The sequence below is a fragment of the Cucurbita pepo genome, chromosome 14 (genome assembly GCF_057944985.1).
Source record: "Cucurbita pepo subsp. pepo isolate OVF chromosome 14, ASM5794498v1, whole genome shotgun sequence".
In the NCBI taxonomy this organism is placed as follows: Eukaryota; Viridiplantae; Streptophyta; class Magnoliopsida; order Cucurbitales; family Cucurbitaceae; genus Cucurbita; species Cucurbita pepo.
This window is the reverse complement of record NC_141811.1, coordinates 12,127,912-12,151,052: the sequence shown is the minus strand read 5'-3', so window position 1 is coordinate 12,151,052 and position 23,141 is coordinate 12,127,912. Positions and strand designations below refer to the sequence as shown.

The following is a 23,141-nucleotide window of genomic DNA, read 5'->3' as shown; positions in this document are numbered from 1 at the left end:
GACAGACGTCTCTCTTGCTTATTTAGAGACTAGAAATTCCTAATTGAATAAAATTGTATACATTGTAAAATAGATAGAAAGAAACGTGTAACATGACTAATGTGAGAATGTAAAATTATATTTACATAGCTAGCTTTTAACATAATTTAGTGGATAAACATACAAAAGTCAATAATTTAGTGAATAAATATACAAAAGTCAATGGTTTGATCTCCGACCCAATAGAATTGAAAAAAAAAAAAAAAACGAACAGCCAAAGAGTTGTCCTCATGCCTTCTTCCTTTTGGATTTGAGCATCACAATTCCAACAAATATGCCTAATAAGCAAAGAAGTATCACACCAGCAAATACAGGTATGAGGATGGCAAATTCCTGTGGTAAGAAATAGCTGTGGATGAAGTGATCACTATCCACAAACGGCTGCCATTAAACAAAGCAAAATACATTAAAATCACCTAAGTTCACGAGCTATGATAAATTTAATTATATCAAATACTTTAACAATCTCGATCCAACGAGTAGAAATTAATATTAATTAATAAAAGAATGACATTACATGAGTTCAAACACGAAACCCTCTAGTACCAGGTTAAATCACCCATCAATCTAAAAGTTGAAGTAGACGAGTTAAGACAAATTTAGTTATATCAATACTTTAACCGACAGTAACACGATCAAGTACACCGAATGAAATCATTTGGTAGAGCATCTATGAACATGGAAGATGAACTTACCAGGATAATGACCCAGAAAGTATAGTAAGTGAAGATGGACAAGCTGGTAAGCGATAGCAAAAATCCAACCGTCTTGTCTGCTAACTCCATTTAGAGGTGTTATTATTTCCTGTGAACAACATACAATACCCATTTGGGGGTCAAGTATTGTAATTATAATCACTTTACTAGTCGTGTACTCGATTTTTTTTTTCTTTTTTAATAAGAGACAATAATTGATGATTGAAATTTACAAAAGGGACGTCCATGTGTTCACAAAAGACTTTCCCAATTTGCAACGAGGAAGGTATAACCATAGGAAATAAAAATATTAGACAGTTTACGCCAAGATAAAGCTTGGTAAACAACATCGTCGAAAATTTTTGTGTAGGTATGTGTCTAAACAACCAAGTACTCGATAACAAATCAGTTTGATATTTAGTTATACACTCTTAAAATCACTTTTAAGTGCTTCTGGATTAACCATTTGCGCCAAAAACACACATTTTTTTGGTAAAAAAACCATTAAATTACTTCCAAACCTGGCCTAAATATACAGATTACCATGTACCTATAAGGAATCTCTCCCTAACAACAACCTGCAATAACGCTAAGTAACACAAAATGCACCAGAAACCAGAGATGGAACAGGGGGAGACACTGTTCTATTGATAATGGCTCGGAAACGAATGATTACAAGCAACTAAACAATAGGAAAATGCACAAACAGGAAACAAACTTCTCCAGCTACTTCGAGAGAGCTGGGAGCATCTCCTACCCAAAGCCTTAGCCACACAACTCGTAAAAGAGCTTACATGTACTCAAATCCCAAAATAACGACACTCCCCTCGCCGACTTACCATACAACAACAACGAGCTCACACCCCCCTTACTCATGTCAGATTACCCTCCTTTCCCTTTTTCCCCCCTCCTACCATATGTTTGGGTAATTTGGGGCCTTGCAGTACCATTAGGCACAACGTGTGTCATCACATGTTGCATTGCTTTGGCCTGCTATAAGAATTCAGTCGACTACTAGACAAGAGTTCACAACAAGGGGAAGCTTTACCCTTATTAGTACTTACTGCTAATCTCATCAAAAAGCTCTCAGATATTTTAGTAGATGATTAATTTTGACAAGTCATTCAAGTGAAAACAATTATCTCTCACTTATTTAAACTAGATTGTTGAATAAGTAATCTTATTTCATTTTATTCTGGGATTAGTATGCTCTTTTATAAAGATAAGATATACGATCAGCTTAAGCCATCGTGACATTATGTAATGGCCCAAACCCATCACTAGCAGATATTGCCCTCTTTAGACTTTTCCTTTTGGGCTTCCCCTCAAGGTTTTTAAAATGCATATGCTAGGGGAGAGATTTCCACACCCTTATAAAGGATGCTTTGTTCTCCTCCCCAACCGATGTGGGATCTCACACATTATAGATCGATGTGCATCCTGGTGCTAATAGACAATATAAAATAAATAAACCAAAACAAACTCCTTCATCAACATCGCTCAACTTCTTCGTTTTCCACCTTTTATTTTCACTTCAGAGAACGGGAATGCACATGTAGATGACATCCAGACATCAAAAAATAACTAGAACTTTCTTCTAGACCCCAGCCTATGATTTGTATTACCCTCATGTATTCATACATTTTTCTCAATGAAAAAGTTCCTTATTGTATATTAAGTAAGAGGAACATCAGGTGAACAATTCAGAACCATACGTTTGAATTAGATTATCATTGATTCTTAGTCTTCCATTCCTATAAGTGAATTGTAAGAAATACACCATAAGGATGACATGCAATTCAATATTTAGAACGCAAATCAAACTTCAAGAGAATAAGAGCACGAAAACCTAGAGCAAAGGTTTCATAACCATCCAAGAAAGATCTAACTTGTACTAGATCCAGGTGTGAATCAAATTTCAAAACTGGCAAAACAGAACATCTAATAGTCTCACAAATGCACTTCCACTGGCATGGAGGACCTGAAATGGATTCCAGAAGACTTGAGATCAGCCCACTGGGACCATAAATACCTAGAAAATACGTTTAGAAATGAAGACGGGACCTTATTGGCTTGCAAAGAGGATATAGAAAAGAAGAAGCAAAATCTAAAACCTTAAAAGGTAGAAGAGGTGGGTCCTAATTATAAAGTAAGAGACTGCTTCGAATTTTGAAACAAACAATAGAATTTTGCTTCAAAAAAGACGGTAGTTTTAAAAAATGTTTTGGTTTTTGGAATTTGGCTAAGAATTCAAATCCTTCCATGAAAATTGTTACAAAAAATAGGGAGAAAACAAACACAACGCTAAAAAAATCAAAAAACAAAAACCAAATGGTTATCAAACTAGACCTAAACAATGAAGGAGAAGTATTCAATAGCCAATACCATCTGTGTCTTGCAGACAATTACTAAATTAGAACCAAAAATGCACATTGCGTATGGTATCATGAAGCAATCTAATCACAAACAATCTTCATACCATAACTTGAACATTCTAGGTTTTTGTTTTTTGTTTTCCCTGTTATTTCTTCTGTAATTTTTGTTTCACGAATAGTCCTGCTAATCTTCAACACTTCTAAGGGAAAAAAGAGCAATGCGAAGAAATTGAACCTAATGGTCCTGGAGATATAGTAAACAGATGCAGCCAATATCGATCAAGCTAATCATACTACCACCTTAAAAATTCAATTCAATTCCTCTAAATACAGAACAATATTTGTAGAGCTCATTTTTTCAAATGAAATCAAGGAATTCGCGCAATAAAAATCGAAACCAAGATCAAAGATCGTCGAAATTTTAGCAGCAAGAGTTAATCGACGTGATACAGATAGCATGGTATAAAGCTCATACCCGATTCTTCGTCGCCGGAAAATGTTGGAAGGATTAAGGAATGAGACAGAATCTGGTAAGGTTTTTCCGAAGAATGATCCAATTTGGAAGGCTAAATTCGATAACCCATGTGAGAAAAATGAAGAATGTTGGACTTGTTCTTCCAAATTACGTTTCTGCCCTCGTTATTTACTCTTATTTATACTATTGGTCGGGATATTTATTTTTTAAAAAAAAGATTATTTTATTAAAGCCTAATTAAATTCACGCCAATAATATTGTTATTCTCGACCATATTTTCACATGTCAATAGGTTCGATATTGATATTTTAATTATATCATTAAAAAAAAACTCGTGCCTGATATTGACATCAAAGTGAATCGATACTTTAATTATATCATTAAAAAAAAAACTCGCCTTATAATTTAAAAAAAACTAGCTCGTAGCATGTGTAGCATACTCACTCATAAGCACTCCATATATTCTAGTGGCTCGAGTCATATGTATCATAAAAAAGGTGAAACGTCAATACTTTAACCTCGTTAGTGGCTCGAGTCATATGTATCATAAAAAGATAAAACGTCGATACTCTAACCTCCTTAGATAAGTTCTAAAGCATTTCTTATTTACAAACCTAACCTACAAAGTGACGTGAATCTTACTATCGGCATATTTTATAGACTCGTAAGTCTTCAAACGCCACGACTAAGAGAAGTGGAATTCAAAATTTAGAGATGTAAGGAAGACGAGCAAATTCTTCACTTTTCTTTTCTGTGGTAACAAAAGGGTACAACTTTACGTTTCTATAAAGGCGAATCGATCTCTAACGAAGTCTCTTCTGGATTGATGCTAATAAATTTTCATAACAACAGTAAGCAGAAACCAAAGAAAACCAGTTATCTACCAAATGTTCAAGCGCCAAGAAGCAGACCAGAAAATCTAAGCATTCAATTGGTGCAGCTTCTGTTTTCAGTTGCCATGATGATGTCCTATGATCTTGTTGTAGCATGTTCATGAGAATCCTTCCTGTCTCAACAAAATGAAAAGAGAACAGTGAACTTTAGTTCCTAGTTTTGCAGCATCCATTGCCTTATATCCTCCCGAATGACCCCGCCATGCCATCCTCTTCCTCCGTATCTTGGTCGAGGCGCTTCAGGGGTCAAACTACCAAAATGTCTATGCTGGATCATAGTTGTGGCTGGGTTTGAAGGCTTCATCGTCATGGAAATTGTAGGAAATTGCTTAGGCCATAGATTTGTTGATGAGGTAAATAATTGTCTAGAAGATTTTGGCTTCTTCAGGACCTGGGAGCTCTCTGGATTTTTCGAGACGGAGGAGCTGGAAATCTGCTTTGTCGCGTTTGTGATCGATCCACCATCTTGTTTACGGATTTGAGCTGATGGTTTATATCTGTCGAGCAGTCGTAGAATCCAGTTACCAAGATTCCGACCAACTTCTAAGTCTCTCTGCTGTATGTTCAGGTGAACCTTTAATGCTACATCAAATACGATACGGGTACGTCTGCAGAAGAAATGGCGACAGGCAGAATATTTCACATTCATGGTTACTAAAAGTATCGTATCAATAAGAAACCAGGACATTATGACTTAATGAGTGGCACCATATTATATACGAAGAGAGGAATGTCATCATAGAAAAAAACTGTTCTAAATTACAGTCGTTTATCTGTTCACCTTTAAACCAACACAACAAGACAATCTACCGTCTCATACTAGAGTAACAAGAAACAAGTTACACAAGAAAACAAGAGAGTGAATTCTCCTTCTCATAATCAAGATGCGGTTACATGCACATGCTAACTTTTTTATCCACTTGTGAGATCCCAGGTCGATTTAGAGGAGAACGAAGTATACTTTATAAGAGTGTGGAAACCTCTCCCTAGCACACGCATTTTAAAAACGTTGAGGGGAAGGCCGGAAGGAAAAGCCCAAAAGGACAATATCTGCTAGCGGTGGGCTTGGGCCGTTGCAAATGGTATTAGAGCCAGACACTGAACAATGTGCCAACAAGGAAGTTGAGTCCCAAAATGGGGTGGACATGAGGCAGTGTGTCAGGGTGTGTCAGTAAGGATACTGGTCCCAGAAGGGGGGGTGAAATGTGAGATCCCACATCGGTCGGAGAGGAGAGCAAAGCATGCTTATAAGGGTGTGGAAACCTCTCCGTAGCAGGCGCATTTGGAAAGTCCACACAGAACAATATCTGCGGCAGTGGGCTTGGGCTGTTACAACACTCCTCCTAGCCCAATTTAAAGACCAATGAACATGGCCTTTACTCATCATCATCATTATTTATATTATAATCAGAATGCTCAGGCTCACATCTTGCATATCTTGCATTGTGTTCGTGGTTTACCATGCTAAATTCTCAGAGGTTTAGCCTACCCCAAAGCCAGCTCGGAGACGAATAGTTTTAAGGCTTTTGAACCTCGGAAGGTATCTAAGCCCTTACTGCTATGGCATACCTTGAGGTTCCCATCATTATGATCCATAAGACTACTACTTTTCATGCTTTATAATTCTTGGAACAAACTAACACGCTTCATAATTATGAGCCTCAAAACAATAATCACAACCCATGACAAAATGTTCTGATCATTCTTCAAAAAGGTGGATTTTCACCCAATGTTAGAATTAATTACAAGATCTAAAAAGGTATGGGTGCTTTATAATTCTTGGAACAAACTTCCATGCTTCATAATTATGAGCATTAGAACAAAAATCATAGCACCCATGACAAGATGTCCTGATCATGCTTCAAAAGGGTGGATTTTCACTCCATGTTAGAACTATAAGATCTAAGAACTATTGGTGCATTCATTATAAGAATGAACTGCTGCTGGAAGGTGAAAGGGATGATATAAGTGCTGGAATTGATCATCAAGCATGAGAGTGAAAATGAGAGAAAGGAAGAAGAGAACCCCTCATTAATGCCACTTGAAAATGATCCAAGAGATTAACCCATCAATCTAACCTCCGAATTACAAATCATAACATCCCCCTAGGAAGCTGAAAGGCAAATCAAATCATACATCTATTTAAACCGAAGATTTGGTAACAAAGAAAACGAGATGCCAAAATTTGATAATAATTGTCAATTTCTTACACAGAACAACATTACAAAGAGCAGCAAAATAAAAGATTCTTCAACCTTCCCATAAATTTCTTGATGCAAGAAAAAACTCTTGGTTCGTAAAACAGAAAATCCTCCATTTCATCAGATCAAATCATCTTCGAACAAACGAATTGATGAAACGAAGGATAAAATCGAAACCCAAAACAGGGTTTATCTCAATTCGAACTCGCGATTGGAAAAGAAAGCCGAATCAACAAATAACACAACACAGAAACACATTTCCAGCTCAAATTCCATCATCATCGAATCAAAATATCAAAAGAAGATAGAGATTGAAATTACCGGTGAAGAAACTGACGGATCTTGGGAAACTTTGGGCTGACAATACGGCGTTGAAGCTTGAGGGCGAGGCGATATGTTCGCTTGAGCCCCAAGAAATAGGCTGTTCCAAGAGTGATCTCCCATAGAACCATTTCACTCTCTCTCTAGAACTTTCTTCTGCTTCTCTCTGCAACTCGTTCTGTTCTGTGGCATTTGAAGAATCGGTTCTTCGCTGTTTTCGTCTCCCCCAAGTTCCGCATTTTAACCGCTAAAATCACCGATGACGTAGGAGAATCATATTGGCCGTTGATTTTTTATTCTGATCAATCTCAGCCGTTGGTTTGTTTTTATAAATTTATGAATTAAATTACTTTTTTCCCCTGCTAATCGAGTTTAATTCCTTACTTAATTAAGGTTCCTTAAATAATTAAGGAGCTAATGTCACAATTTTTAAATTACTTTGAAAAAGAGTAATTTAATGAAGAAATACATAATTGTGTCAATATTAAATCTTTTAAAATTATTATTATTATTTTTTTATTCAGAAATTAAAAATAGTTTTGACATGTTCCGTGAAAAATCAACCTTCTCCTTCCCTTAAAAAAAATACTCAATATTCTCGAAATATTATATGAATGTTTCAAAACTACACGGAGTAAAGAATTAGGAACCTAGATTGAAATTAGGGACTCGAACATTGCCACATCATTCCATGTCTCAATCTGAATAGAATTCTAGAGGACAACTTTGAAACGTTTTAACAAATGACAAAGTTCAACTGTATTTTTTGGTTCTCCCCGAAAGGACGGTTCGTTGTTTTGACCTATATAACTGGGTGGGTACAAAAAACCGAATTTTCATCGAGATAACGAAACAAAAAAAATCAAGAACGCGCAATTACCCCCTATTTGTGAAGTACCCCTCTTCCTATTCAGAGGGTTGAGGCGAGAAATGGCTTGATGAACCGTTCCATTCGCCACACACCGCCCCCATTCACTTGCTTATCGTAGAAGCTTTCAATATACAGTGCCCCACAACTATTAATAGTACAGTGGGGTTGAAACACGAGAGTGTCCGTCCTTTTTTTCACACTGGCCTAAGTCAGTCTTTTAGTAAGCGTAACCGTGTATATATATATATCTAGGGGAGATTGGTGTCTCCGTAAACGGGTAAGCAGCATTCAGTGTCTAAAGAACAAAATTGTAAAAGAAAATAATCACTGAAATCCAAAGACAAGCCATAGCTGCACTGATACATAGCATTGTAGAAAGAGCAGAGAGACTTTGTTGACAATAATGAAAAATCTGCTGTTTTAAAATTCTTGCAGATGAAGATATCTTATGCAATGAAGAGTCCGACCACTAATTCAGGAAGAAATCTACTCTATATTTTCATCCTAAGATATATATATATATATATATATATATAGCCATGCCAGATTTGAAGGGGCAATACACATTACAGCTACAAGAACTTTCAGGCATAGATATCAACAAACATGACAACAATTCAGAGGATCAGACCTTGAGCGGGTTCGGGTTTGGGACGTTGTTGAGGCTCAGGGGGCACAGGTGCTGCTGCTTTAGGGGATTCGGGGAGATGCAAAGTTTCGACCGTCGTCTTCTTTTTCTGATCTTCTTCCGACACCGCGATTTTCTCTTTTGTTTTCTGACCAACTTCTCCAGCTGCCTTGGCTACCTTATTGAAAGTATCAGCAACCCAGCTAGTCCCACTCTTTACATATCGGTTACTCATAATGGCAGCTCCAGCATTGCTAACTTTCTCTTCTGCAACTGCAAATGCTGATTTAGTCTTCTCTGAAACCTGAAACTTCTGGTCTACTTCTCGAACTTTTTCGCCCACCAAAACCGTTCCAGCGCTAAGTTTCTCAGTGAACCCGATTTTTTTATCCAATGTAGCTACTTTGGCTGAAGCTGTGGAAGATAATTGGTGCTTCTCATCAAATGCCTTTGCAGAGTTGAGTGCGTCTTTGCCCAAGATAAAGCCCTTAGCAAGCATACTGCTGACCACATCCTCTGCTTTCTGATAGGCGGATTCAGCCGTTCCAGGTGCATTAGTTCCAGGGGCCTGCAACAATCAAGACAATAAGCTGGTAAACTAAGAGAAATCATATAAAGTGACACACATAGCAGCCCAAAAAACAAACAGTCCCAAGAATCTTACAGGGGGTGGTGCGGTAGCTTCAGGAGGGAGCACATAATCAGGACATGGAGTGATGTTGACAGAAAGATCCACTATTGTCGCTCCCTGACAAGAAGTTGAGCTCCATTAATTAACTAGCTCGGGCGCTTCGTATTGCTGTTTCTCATTAGTTAATACGTTAAGTATAACGAGTGATGAATGTAAGAAGAAAAAATCAAACAATATGCATCTCAAGGAAAGAGAAATGGGGCAATTTTATTGATGCAGAACAAACTTCCAGCTAAGGTCTATCTTATACTCTCACATAATAGAAGAGCAATCAAGCCAAAATTTGACCTCCTGATGTTTGCACCGAAGGTCGTGTCCCTTAGACCATTTAACTCGTTAAGTGGTAAAATGCTCACTCATATCATACATCATGTGATTGTAAAATGGCAACAAGATCCACCTAATACATATATTGGGGCTCGCACCGAGGATGGAGGTGGAAATGATGTAAGATACAAGTAAAAGAGAACAGAAGAAGAAATGCTAACATGCTCGCTGATCTCTTCTAGTGGTGATGTAACGGCCCAAGCCCACCGCTAGCAGATATCGTCCTCTTTGGGCTTTTCCTTTCGGACTTCTCCTCAAGGTTTTTAAAATGCATATGCTAGGAGAGGTTTCCATACCCTTATAAAAAATGTTCGTTCTCCTCCCCAACCGATGTGGGATCTCCCAGGTAAGGTTGTTAAAGCAACATCCTCTCCCTAGATGAAGGCTATGTGACGTGACCACTAATAACAGCCATGAACACCATTTTAAGCTTGAACAACCATATTGCCAACAATATTTCAACTTTGACTCACAGCTCCACTAATAATGGAATCTTTGAGAGTTATATCTTAAATGCCAATAGGTATGAAACTTATAATTACCGCGACCTAGAGACTTTGTCTACAAAGTGAACTTACAGACAAAAGAATGGCAGTCTCTGCTCCTTGTGTATCCTTAAAGGTTACGTAAGCGATTTGAGACCGTTCACTTTCACTGCAAAAGAATAAAAACATTGAACGAAAAGAATATATATCATAAACTGAAATGAAAACCTGCACAACCTCTGCATTTCAACATATGCAATGTCGCCTGAGAAGGAAAAAAACTCCTTGAGATCTCGTTCAGACGCTCCCAAGGAGACATTGCTGACTTTAACAGTTTTAACCTGCACATACAGAACAAAGCAGTTCAGACAAAGATCAAGAAATCTCCCACTATCTCCAAGAAGGTGCATAAATTCATTGCTACAGCTGAACAGTGATCAACATAAGTCAGAAAGAGCGTAAAAAAAAAAAAAAAAAAAAAAAATCAGCTATGGCCAGAAAAGAAATGAAAAGCAAAAAAAGAAAATCTCATGGATGCAGCCAAGAAAACGATGGACATCAACAAGCCAAGCAGCAATAATAATTACACACTTCGAAGTATTAATTACAGGCATGACGTTCCTGGTTTTAATTTCGAATGTATGCTTCTATGCAGGTCCAGGTTCCGTAGGAGGAACGAAGAACAGATTCACAATACATTTCATCAATGAAAACATAGAAATGGACCAATTTGCTCAAACATAAATCCTAATTCTTGATAAACTGAATGGGAAAATCTCGACATGATACAAAACCCTCAAATGGGAAAATCAAACGGGAAAATAAACCACAAGAGATCTAATCCCTTGGCCTCACATTGCACTAATTTGTAATAACTCCAAAGAAAAACTACAGAGTAAGGGTCCAAATCTAACCCAATGCAATCCTTCCCCAACGATTTTCCACTTCGCAATCAGAATCTTCAAACGCGATGAAAAGAGAGGGAAATTCACGAAGTACTAACCGACATTGCTAGAAATGACGAACATAAATCGCCGGAACAGATATCGAATCAACCGACGATCGCCGGAAAACTGAAATCTACACGAAATTAGAACGAAAAGCTTGATTCTGAATTAAGGATTTCCCCTCAGTGTGTCCAAGTCTTCGTCGCCTCTGATGAAAGAAAAATAGCTATTGACACGAACAAACGAGGCTTCGTTTCAACGGATATTTATAGTGTCGAAATATTTGGCATTTAGGGATGTGTTTTACACGCGCTATTACGCGCGTAAACGAACCGTCATGTATTCGAAACGGATATAACGGGACGGAGGTATTTTCATAACGGGGCGGCCTTCTGCACGGAAACTGTGACAAGCCACGTTGCAACTTACAGATTGTCTCTTCTATGTGCAATTACCAAATCAGCCTTAATTATTTTTAAATTTTGAATTAAATTACAAATTAGCCCATAGGTCCAAATTTTTAAAATCAATAAATTTTTTATTTTTTAAAAATATCAAATTAACAATTTAATATTATATTCAAAATGAAAAAAATAAAATTATTATAATTTTTTTAAAATATGGTTATTTGAAAGTTTTTAAAACACAAAATTTAAAGTTTAAAAATTTATTATTTTTTTTTTGTTTAATTCTATTCAATATAAATTAAAAAATATAGATATTAAACAAAATTTTAAAATGATTTTTTTTTTTTTAAATAAGAGTTTATTTTATTTGTTTATTTAATAGATTGGTTTGTATTATTATCATAGGATAAATAAAAATAAGCTTATTTATTAAACATTTGGTCGGTTTCTTATTTTTAGTCCATATGAATACAAACATACGTATTAAACAAATTAAATTATGAGCCGACCCATTCAAATTAAAAAATAAAAACATAAACAAAAAGTCGTTTATCTACACCTTATAAATTACCTGCTATACGGTACGTGAGTATCTGTAAATGACATGACATGAGTACGAGAAGCCCAATGTATCGATAGAGGCAATGAGATAAACAATACGTGGGTCCATTCTCGATGGCATGACTGGGTAAGCTACGATAGCTGACGACACCCCATGACTTGGAATGGTGTCAAGACATGATGGTCATATTAAATAGGAACCAAGATAAGACGATGAGAAGCGACGTTGCATTTCGAGACATGAGAGACCGTATTAATTGGGAACCGAGATGGGATGATGGGAAGGGACATTGCATTGAGAGACCTTGGTCGCGCGGGCATGTGTGGTCATTTAACAACCCAGATCCACCGCTAACAGTGGTTGTCCTCTTAGGGCTTTCCCTTTCGGGCTTCACCATTTATAGGGGAAGGTTTCCACACCCTTATAAATGGTGGTTTGTTCTCCTCCACAGCCAATGTGGGACATCACAATCCACCTCCTTTGGAGCCCAGCGTCCTTGCTGGCACTCTTTCCTTCCTCCAATTGATGTGGGATCACCCCAAATCCACCCCCTTTTGGGGCCAGCGTCTTTACTGGTACACTGCCTCGTGTCTACCCATCTTCGGGGAACAACGAGAAGGTTGACACATCGTCCGATGTCTGACTCTGATACCATTTGTAAGGGTGTGAAAACCTTTCCCTAGTAGACGCGTTTTAAAGCTTTGAGGGGAAGCCCGAGAGGGAAAACCCAAAGAGGACAATATCTACTAGCGGTGGATCACGGTCGTTACAGGTCAAACAAACTTAGATTCCACACGAGCGATGTTTGGTCGGTGAATACAAATCTAACCTAAGTTATGACGAAGCTCGTGTTAAGATCGCATTATTATGCAGTTGAAAAAGTACAATTGTGACTGTTGTAAGAAATAATAACTATTAATTAAAAAATATTAATGCCTTGTTCTTCTCGATTTCCGACTTATCTCAGCCACCCACGTGTCCTCAATTCCAGGTCATCATCATCTTGACGAGACACACACACACCATAACAAAACTCTTCCACCTCTTCAAATCATTATTCCATTTCTCTCTCCTCCATCATCGTCTTCCCCTCTCTCTCTCTCTCTCTAAAAACTTGAATTCCTCTCGCTTTTCATTGCGAATTCCTCAAAGGCCAATCTTCAATTGCCCTAATTCATCCCTTTCCCCATTTGAGGATTCCTCTGATCCTCGATTACAGGAACGCCTTCATCTTTGTCGCGGATCCTCTTTTCCAGGGGAGAATTTGTTCTGTTGTTCTTGAATTTTGCTTTGTTTTCAATCGAGTTCTTCTTGTTTTGCTCTCTTCGGAAATTTAGGATCTCGGCGACATGAGCTTTCAAGATATCGAGGCTGGTCGCCCGTTTGCTTCTTCGAGGAGAGACCTCATCAATGGCAAACAAGATCCCACGCAAGCCGTTGCCTCAGGTATATTTCAGATTAATACTGCCGTTGCTACGTTTCAGAGGCTTGTTAACACCTTAGGTACGCCGAAGGATACGCCTGAGCTACGCGAGAAGCTGTGAGTTCTGTTATTTGATTTGGTTTTTTGGTTTCTTGTTGTTGGTTTGCTGTTAGGGTTCCTGAATTTTGTGTCTCATCGATGATATGCATGGCATTTTCAATGGATTGTTGAAATTTTGTGAATTGTAGTCTGTTTGTTGGAGTTTCGAATCGCTATTACTTTGAGGAGGATTCAACGTTGCGATTTGCCTCCTGTTGATTGTCCCGTATAAACCTTAGCTTTCTTTTGAATTTTGTCTTGTACGTTATCCTTGCCGTTTGCTTTTCCCTGATGGAGGGGTTATCTTGGAAAAGATTCAGACCGTGGAAAAGATCTGCATGGGGTATATCCAATTCCTACATTTCTTCGCCATGAAGTTTCTAGAGCTCGTAGTGTTCGTCTTTCCGCTGTTTTTTGGGAGCAGTATTGGAAGGTTAAAGAAACCATATGAGATATCATTGGGTCCACTCGGTTGGAATTTCCATATACGTAACTATTCCTTCTACTTCGTCATTTCTTATCAAGAGTATACTCAACACCAGGAGGAACATAACTTTCTAGGGGCCGGGGGTCGGGGTTGAGGGAACCATATTCTCTGCACTTCGTATTCTATAGAACCAAAGGACAATAGGCGACACGTGTTTCTGATGTTTAAAACGAGCTTAATCTTCACTTAGATTTTCCAAAATCGTATGGATTAATTACTGTACAAATATGATGAAATTCTGCTCATTTAGTTGTAACTTACAGTTAACATCATAGTTTTAGTTTGTTTATTTCTGGAATATAAAATGGCATCCAAATACATTGGAGAGAAATTTAATCTAGTATCTCATATTATACTACTTGCCACATTTCCTATGATTTCTCTCACTTGGTTGCTGTAGGGACTGTGCATAAAGAACTGATCCCTGTCTTCATGGTTGCCTTTGCAAATACCACACTAGTACAACTAATAAATGTGTCGTTATCTTGTATGAATAACATCAGTAGGATATGTCCTTGTAAAAAAAAAAAACACTGCTATACTCCTTTCACTCCAAACAATCTCTTTAACATGATATACAAGTATAGTTATAGATGATCTGTTGCATTTTTTGTCCGAGTATGATGATAAATAAATCTTTCCCATCAATATTGAATTGAAACTGAAATAGATAGATTACAAAACACCTAGGTTAGGATCTCTTAGTAGTTTCATCCTTGGTTTTTGTGTGCCCTTTTTGTACAATCTTCAGGAAGGTGGTTATGCCCATGTATTGTCATAACTTATAAACCTCTAATTTGAAGTAACTATTGGCTGTTCAACTGACATGCTTAAATCTTCATTGAGTTATTAAACTTACCTCGACAATTATCTTAGATACACTGCTATTTTATTTGTCTGCAATTTCCATGTTGATCTTTGTTCCTATCAGAAAATGTTTGATCCTTTGTTGATGACCCCCTGCAGGCACAAGACCAGGTTACATATTGGACAGTTGGTTAAAGATACCTCTGCCAAACTTAAACAAGCAAGTGAAATAGATCATCACGCAGAAGTTAATGTAAGATTCTTTGTGTTGAGTGTTATATAAATTGATATATTGGCCATTGTTGTAGTCTGAATACCCATCTGGAAAATTGTGGGTTGTTTACTGAGATCCTGATTCTACAACCTACTGTCAGTGAGATGGTGAGAAAATGTTGAGCTTGGATGTCAAATCCTACTTGCTTGGTAGGAGCAAAATCTCTCTTTATTGTGGTAGAATTGGAATAATTTTCATGCTGAACCATTAACGAGGATGGAGTATGAATATATGAGTTAGTGCATGAAGTATATTAGCTACCTACGCTAGTAACTTGAAAATTATTCCTCTCCTACTTTCTTAAACAATGTGGTAATTCTGCAGGCCAGCAAGAAAATTGCAGATGCTAAACTTGCAAAAGATTTTCAAGCAGTGTTGAAAGAATTTCAGAAGGCTCAACGACTTGCAGCTGAGAGGGAAACAGCATATACACCTTTTGTTCCCCAGACTGTTCTACCTTCTAGGTATGTCAAGTTTATTATATAAACACAGCTAACAAACGTTGGTTATTTTCATGGAGTGTTTGTTGATTACAAACTACATTGGATTTACTTGAAAAAATTGCTTTCCCTCGGTTCTGGTCTATACAGCTACACAGCAGGCGAATCAGATGCAAGCTCAGAAAAGAATCTTGAACAGCGTGCTCTCCTTGTGGAATCCAGGAGGTAACAGATTTTTTTTCTGCATTTTGTTGCTAGGAGGTTGATTATTTAGGTTAGATTTAGAATTTCAGAAAGTAGGAATGTTTATGCAGTTGAATTTATGTTTCAAATACTGTGCACTGTGCACAGATGAAATGTTCGACCCGTATATGCAAGAACATGATTTCATATAAAAACATAGTGCTAAAAACAGAGCTTAAATTTGTCTTCCTTTTAGGGGTTGTTTCTTCAGTAGTGTTATTTTGTTGCAAAAAGCGAAGTATTGCCAGAATTAATAGCCGAGGAATAAACTAGCAGTTTTCTCCTTCCAAATCATGAATTCTAAGGCCTGTCTAGGTTTCACAGGATGTGCTTTCCTGCATATTGTTTTCTACCATGCTACATACAAATTTTATTTAAAATTTGCTCCCTCTTCCCCACGTTGCAGCTTGATTACAATTAGGCAGGTACATGCACATCTTACTAACTTGATTGAATGATTTGTCTAGACAAGAGGTGTTGCTGTGGACAATAAAATCGCCTACATGCATATCTTACTAATTTGATTGAATGATTTGTGCAGACAAGAGGTCTTGCTGTTGGACAATGAAATTGCCTTCAATGAGGCAATAATTGAGGAAAGAGAGCAAGGTATTCATGAAATCCAGCACCAAATTGGAGAAGTGAATGAAATTTTTAAAGATCTTGCAGTTTTAGTCCATGAACAGGGAGCCATGATTGGTAAGTCACTTCAGTTTATAAAGTTGTAGATATATGTATAGCTCAAGTTATTCATGTATATATCACCATGGTGTAGATGATATTGGATCCAACATAGAGGGCTCCCATGCTGCAACATCACAGGGAACAACTCAGCTGGTAAAAGCTTCAAAGACGCAAAGATCAAATTCATCACTGGTGAGCCCTTATGTTTCCTTATATTCATCATTAACTTTTTTATATCAATTAGACCATTAGTGGCAGCAGGCTGTGTGCAATTCTTCATTTAGCACGTTTGCGTCGTGACTGTCAGTGGATAGTACAGTCTTCATTTAGTTTGTTATGTTCCCATTTGGAAGTAAAACTCATATGAGGGTAAGACCTGTATACCTAACATCCATGCATGATCATGAATTGAATATTGAACTTGTTCTTCTTTTCATGCCTATGGATGTTTCATGGTAACTCTGAACTACAAACATGGTAACTCTGTGGATGTTTCATGTGGTGTTCATACATCTGATTCTTTGTTTTGATTTGTTTTTCTTGATTGGCAGGCTTGCTTACTTTTGGTGATATTTGGTATTATCCTCCTGATTGTGATCATAATAGTTGTTGCTTAAATGAAAGAAGAAGTTGTGCATTGACACAGGAAACACTTGCTGCTGTTGTAGCAAGATGAGTGTCCTGTTAGTTTCTTTTGATAACTGTACTTTGTGGTTGTGGATCATCCTGCCTTCTGGGAAAGGGTTGTTGTGGAGGGGCTCTTATGTATAATACTCTATATCCTCAGTCAGGTTGGCCATCCTCTTCTCTTCCATTTGGAAATGTTATAACCTGTTTGTGTGAAGGTGTGTGCAACCTGTTTGTTTTTTTTTTCTTCTTCTTCTTATTTAATTATATTGATAAATTATTTTTCTTCTCCTCACTTGGCTCCTCTGTACTCTCTGTTGCACACAGAAGCATTTTTACCCCATTTGCATGGTGGCTGGTAAAATGCGAGGGAGAGAGACAGAGCTCTCTCTCACCCTATGGTTGGGGGGATATGGTTTGTAATAAATAAAAGGATTGGTCGTCTTGTTGGTGCTTTTTTGGATTTACCAGACTGTAACTTAGTAGTGACTGAATCATGGTAAAACTGCCTGCTCTTCTTGTGTTTTGAGCTAAAAGAGAATCCTTTTCTTTATGATTAGTTTTGTTCCATCTGAAAATTTTATTGGCCACTCAAAAAAAAAAAAAAAAAGAATTGTTTGCTTTTGGATGTTTTTCTTTTCTTTTAAGAAATTCTCTTAGGGAATCTCAAATAAATATCGAAGTCCCATTATAGACTTTATAACTCGAACAACTCAGGATTGGTACTCGGATTTCCAATCTTACTAAAGCTAAACTTCTAACCTCGTTACTAAGATTAAGACTATTTGATGCTATTTGATGCCTATGCTAGAAATGGAATCATGTATGACAAGCTTGAACTTTTCATAAATAATTTTAAAAAATTTACTCCATGACCCAATCTAATAGTGATTGGGTCGTGAATCAAAATCTAATAGTGATTGGGTCGTGAGCCTATTTGATTCAGTTCATTTAAGTAGCCAACATCTCAAACTATTTGATTCAGTTCATTTAAGTAGCCAACATCTCAAATGGGTGTACATCCCAAAAGTCAATCGCCATTAATATCTCACATCTTAAAAGAAGGAAAAGAAGTGTGAATTGATTTTATATCACATCTTAAAAGAAGGAAAAGAAGTGTGAATTGATTTTATAGAAATACATGGGATGTAATATATTAGGAGGTTACCAGGAGCAACAACTAGAGTGGGAAAGGAAATAACATCGAGTGGGAAAGCCAGAGTCGAAAAGAGGAAATAACATCCCAATTCCACTGCTAGCAAATAGTCCATTTGAATCTATTACGTATTGTCATCAATCTCGCAATTTTAAAATGCGTCAGGAGAGGTTTCTACACTCTTATAACATGAGATCTCACAATCCACTTCTTTGGGGGCCAGCGTCTTCGCTGGCTACCGCATAGTATCTAGCTCTGGTAACATTCTAGAAGGTTGAATGGTTCGATAAAACCTAGACTTATAATCTTAACTTCCCAACCACCAATCATGTTTCCAAATAAAGAAAAAGCAATTCGTGTTGACTAAAAATATTCAACAACAATACTTCAAAATCGATTCAACCGGACTGTTCTTTCTATTCCATTGTAATAGAGAGATTCTCTTGATTAACAATCCAAGTCGGCGGATGAACAGACCCGTTTGCATGTGCCTATCTAGATTACATGCAAGGCCAAATGCACTAATAATATCATTCGCTAGCAGTCAGCCATTGGTGCAATACTAGAATTAACGGAGTTCTCATACATTAGAAACACAATTGGCATCAACCAAAATTGATATACTTGCCTCCAAAGCAACCCATCACGGTAGGTAATACTACCCTTAACCTTTCTATTTCTTCTCTTTTTATCCGAGAACCCGAACTTAAAATTTTTCAGACTACGAGCAAGATATAACTGTTAACATCATCGTGTATAGTATTTACAGATCTTACCCATAATTCTAGCCACATTGTTTGATAAGTAGACAAAAGATATGAAAGGGAGATAATCCAACGAGCGTCTTCCCTACACGACCACCGAAAGGCAACCTGTGAAAATGAGCAGAACCCAACGCTAAAATATGCATCAGAATAACGAAAGGCTATAAATTGTAAGAATGGACATATGCCCATGTCCAGAAACAAGCAGTTAAAATGGAAGGTATTGAAGAGCACGATCTCGTTATTACGAATATAGTAGAAGTGATCACCTCAATTGATCAAGTTCAAACCCTTTTAATTTCTGAAGTGAGAAGGCCCATCTGTTCTGTAAGTTTATCCACATGTTTAGATTTGTCCCAAGCGTTTTCCAATGGCTGCATATCGTTCGTCTTTGGTAATCCTCCTCCTACCATAAAGTCAATCTCCTCCTCCTGACATGGACTTTGCACGAGCAAATCATCCCAGAAGTTGGAATTCGCTAGTAAGGCATCGATATCAGCATCAGGGGACATGCTATCAATCTCTAAGGGAATAGTTCCATCGACATCCAACAAACTTGGACTTATAAATGCAGCATTTCCTGCCTCGGGTACCCTATAATCTACTTCAGGAACATCAATAATGTTCTCAGACACCATTTCAGATATTTGGGAAAGCTCAGGCATGATTACATCTGTCTCGGAAACTGACAGGGAAGAAGCTTCTCGTGCCCCTGGACCCCGTACAGCATTAACAGCAAAAGGAGAAGTTGAAACCTTGTCTGAAGTTGTAGCTTGGGGTGACGATTGAATTTCCGACATGGCTGTTGAGGGGCCATGAGGAGCAACACCAGAAGCAGCTGAATTGAAAGATGATGGCCCTGAGGTCAGAGGTACCTCTTGAAGAGTCACACCTGATATAGAACTGGAAGAGTTCCCATTGTCCATTGCTGCACACGACGATTGCAAACCATCATTAATTAGGAAACTGTCGGTATTGAGGTTCACAGGTTCCGATTGCGAAGTATCTATTTTCATTATCTGCCTCAGCATTGTTTTTGCTGCCTCATTCATGAGAGGTTGATACTTCACAATTTGCCCATCAGGAACAGTAGAATGCTCAGACTCAACAATACCATCTTGCTTGAGCCTTCGCTTTTTATTAGCTTCACTTATGCGTCTAGTACTTTCATTTTGTTGCTGCACAAATTGAGCCAAAAAGCCAGGGCTTTGCACAGCCTTTGCAAGAAATGACATCATCTGCTGCTGTCGCTGCTCCATCCCTTGTAGACGCTGTACCATAGTTTGCAGCTGGTTGTCAGTAGTCTGTTGCTGCTGCCTCAATCTCACAAGTTCCTGCATGAGTACATTTTTGTCTCTTTTAAGCCTCTCAACCTCTTCCTCCAAACCAAATTTACCAACTTCCACACAAGCTCCAACAGACGTACTTTGTCCATGAGACTGCTGTGATTGCTGCTGACTGTGCCCATGGACAGGTTTTCGCCGAGTAATACTCTTAAGCAGGTGTTTCTGACCTCTTAAGAAGCCTTCATTAGCAAATTCCCAACGATCTGGATCAACTTTCCGGAAGCCCTAGTCAAACAACATAAATAACCAACCAAATACAGGGGAGGAATCAAATAACTGGAAATGTATGAGTAAGCAAAATGAACGAACATTAAAGGAAAACTGATAACTGAATATATGTTTACACAAAAAAGGACTGCAGCTATCAGTATTCTTATTTAATAATTTCTCTCCAAAATCACTCAACAATTTCATTGAGGGAGAGGCTACACTTACTACTATGCTTTGAGAGTTGATTCGGAAAGCCAAATACAACAAAAAGTTTCCTCAAGGTCTATCTATTATGTATGCAAACTTAAAAATAGAAAAAACCAATTTTACTGAGTTTTCTTTTAGGAGGTATAAAGTTCGAAAAACAAGCTATGATACTATCTTAACGAAGGAAAACGTGGTTCATGTTCTCTTCCAAGAGACTTGGTTGAAAAAAAGGGAAAATCTTGCAAAATTCTGTGTCATCAGCTCAAAATTTGGGATTTGGTGTTTTTTCTTCCCTCCACTTTGAGTTACCTTTCCAATTCTTTCTGTAGTTACATTACAGTGTGGCACCATGACCAATGTAGATATCAACAAGATCTTGAAGAACCAGAAAAAGAATCTAATATTTTAAGAAGCTTTCCAACCTTAAATGAATTAGAGTATCAATATTCTACACTTGCCTGTCCACCGTCCTCGCTTAACTAGGCCAAAAATATTAAATCAAGAGGTTTCCCTATTCAGGAGCTTTTTCATAAGTGAATTTCTTTTAAAAACCAAGACAATCCTCAGCTTGCTCTACTTTATCCAAGGCGGCCTAGCAGATGATTCCATAACAGTCCTTGGGACGAGGAAATGAAAAGTGCACTGCTCCCTCCAGAGAGTTCAGAATTTAATCATCCTAGCACGACCTGCTTCTTTGAGATGATAGAGAGACATGTAAGTGATCTCCAAAGTTAGCAACTGGATAGAAGGCTCCTAGAGATGCAGCGTCAATTGTGAACCACCAAAAGGGACCATCACCCTATGTCACATAGCGTGGCAGCAAGTTGCACAGCTTCCTTTTCCTCTTTTTTCTTTTAGCCAAGGGCTAAGTTTCTTTACAAGTTTATATAGTTTAGGTTGCATGTTTAGAATCATTCAAGCTTGACATGATCAATCTTACTTGTGGAATGATTTGAATCTCAAAGAAGTGCTCTTGCCTTGAGATACTCGATCAGCAAGGTAATCCAAATCTTACTTTCCCTTGGGGTGATTCCTTATCGTTTTGAGATTCTTTGATATATTTAGATCTCAAAGTCTCACTCTTCAACAAGGTTGTTAGAACAAAGTCCTAAAAGTTGCACTAAGGGATTGCATATCCAGAGCGCTTATGAGGGATCTTAGATTCAACTGACTAGGGTTACCTATAGAGATTCTACCGAATTCCCATGTTATAATATACAGCTCTTGATACACAACGAGTCTAAAACCATCTAAAAAACCCTAGAGAACACGCACCCGGACTGTCAAATTATTTCTAGAAAAATGTCCACACATTAAAAACGACAGAAGGAACGCAGCTTTAAATGACAAATGCAGCCTAAAACATAAAACTCAGACTACCAATTCAATCCCACGAATTCAATCCATTCCAAGCATCCACTGTTTTCAAGAAACACCAGCCCGATGGCCACTAAAAATATAATTAATTCCAATCTCAATCTAATTAGATCCCCACAAAGTAGGCCGCACTCCACCAGACACTATCGATTAGCAGAGATCCTGAACACGAACTAAATCGATGAAAACTAAACAAAAAAAATAAATAAATTATGAATTCAACACAAAAACTCATAAAGTAGATACAAAATAAGCTGAACATCATACATAGGTATTGAGCTGCCTGACGAAGCTGGAGAAGTTGTTATGCTTGAAATATTTGGGCAAAAGATCCCTAGCGAATTCAGGTGGGTTCCAAACCACAAAGCTATTATTTGTAGAGCTCCAGGACACAACAGCATCGGTAGCCGGATCATCCACCATATCATATGTCTTACTCAGAAACGGCGGAGGCGCGTTCACATTAGTAATAGGAGCCGGCACCGTCGGATGAGAACTATCACTTCCGGAGGCCAATCCGGAATCGCCGCCATTAGCAGTCACATCCATCTCACGGTCAACAAACACAAGACAAGTAAGAAACAAGAAACAATTCAAGCAGAGAACACAGATTCAGAAAATTAGGGTTTCGAAATGTGGGAAATGAATAAATTCCATCGTCAGGAGGTAAAACACTTTGAATTGAATATGAACTGAGAGTTGTCGAGAGAGGAATCGGATGATTTTGGAGGAGAAGAACGAAACAATGGCGGATACGAGAGAAGGACGATGAAGAGAAGAAGATATACAGAGAGAGAGAGAGAGAGAGTGAAAATGAGAGTGGTCGTACGGACTAGCAGCGAAACAAAGGGGAGCTGACCGGGTTGCCCTAAATGGAAATCGATGCAACTGAACGACGTCGTCTTGAAATGTTGACTGCCAACAACGTCGTGTCGGTGTTTTGACCGGCAGTTCCTATTTTGAGGTGCGTGCTTTTTCTTCCCTAGTAAAAAATTAGGTAAACGAGAGTCCTTAATTTGTTTTTTAAATAATATTTTTAGTATTAAACTAGAGATATCTATAAAATCATTCAAACGAGTA

General features: G+C 37.8%; 5 protein-coding genes across 7 annotated transcripts; 1 reads left to right on the top strand and 4 right to left on the bottom strand.

The window, feature by feature from the left end:
- Positions 1-102: 102 nt before the first annotated feature.
- Positions 103-3,721, bottom strand: LOC111810150 (dolichol-phosphate mannose synthase subunit 2). 2 transcript variants are annotated; one of them, XM_023696737.2, is made up of 3 exons: positions 3,585-3,721; positions 735-843; positions 103-420 (listed from the first exon to the last, which is right to left on the bottom strand). In XM_023696737.2, the coding sequence occupies exons 2-3, from the start codon at positions 822-824 to the stop codon at positions 268-270; spliced, it is 243 nt and encodes an 80-aa protein (XP_023552505.1). In that variant the 5' UTR covers positions 825-843; positions 3,585-3,721; the 3' UTR covers positions 103-267. The 2 variants fall into 2 exon arrangements, with proteins under 2 accessions (XP_023552505.1, XP_086973419.1); XM_087117293.1 differs by lacking the exon at positions 3,585-3,721 and adding an exon at positions 2,584-2,715.
- A 580-nt stretch (positions 3,722-4,301) lies between these two features.
- Positions 4,302-7,223, bottom strand: LOC111810148 (uncharacterized). Its single transcript, XM_023696736.2, has 2 exons — positions 7,000-7,223; positions 4,302-5,085 (listed from the first exon to the last, which is right to left on the bottom strand). The coding sequence occupies exons 1-2, from the start codon at positions 7,128-7,130 to the stop codon at positions 4,632-4,634; spliced, it is 585 nt and encodes a 194-aa protein (XP_023552504.2). The 5' UTR covers positions 7,131-7,223; the 3' UTR covers positions 4,302-4,631.
- A 1,016-nt stretch (positions 7,224-8,239) lies between these two features.
- Positions 8,240-11,182, bottom strand: LOC111810146 (binding partner of ACD11 1). The gene is made up of 5 exons (XM_023696734.2): positions 11,005-11,182; positions 10,239-10,342; positions 10,095-10,170; positions 9,163-9,246; positions 8,240-9,066 (listed from the first exon to the last, which is right to left on the bottom strand). The coding sequence occupies exons 1-5, from the start codon at positions 11,008-11,010 to the stop codon at positions 8,488-8,490; spliced, it is 849 nt and encodes a 282-aa protein (XP_023552502.2). The 5' UTR covers positions 11,011-11,182; the 3' UTR covers positions 8,240-8,487.
- Positions 11,183-12,978: 1,796 nt separating this feature from the next.
- Positions 12,979-17,554, top strand: LOC111810147 (syntaxin-22). Its single transcript, XM_023696735.2, has 7 exons — positions 12,979-13,457; positions 14,893-14,986; positions 15,332-15,471; positions 15,598-15,672; positions 16,232-16,389; positions 16,466-16,566; positions 16,926-17,554. The coding sequence occupies exons 1-7, from the start codon at positions 13,267-13,269 to the stop codon at positions 16,989-16,991; spliced, it is 825 nt and encodes a 274-aa protein (XP_023552503.1). The 5' UTR covers positions 12,979-13,266; the 3' UTR covers positions 16,992-17,554.
- A 989-nt stretch (positions 17,555-18,543) lies between these two features.
- On the bottom strand, positions 18,544-22,916 carry LOC111810145 (heat stress transcription factor A-1d). Of its 2 annotated transcripts, none has more exons than XM_087117466.1 (3): positions 22,329-22,916; positions 19,191-20,492; positions 18,544-19,054 (listed from the first exon to the last, which is right to left on the bottom strand). In XM_087117466.1, exons 1-2 carry the CDS (start codon positions 22,608-22,610, stop codon positions 19,206-19,208), a joined length of 1,569 nt encoding a protein of 522 aa, XP_086973592.1. In that variant the 5' UTR covers positions 22,611-22,916; the 3' UTR covers positions 18,544-19,054; positions 19,191-19,205. The 2 variants fall into 2 exon arrangements, with proteins under 2 accessions (XP_086973592.1, XP_086973591.1); XM_087117465.1 differs by having other exon boundaries at positions 18,544-19,029; positions 22,329-22,914.
- Between the last annotated feature and the right edge of the window lie 225 nt (positions 22,917-23,141).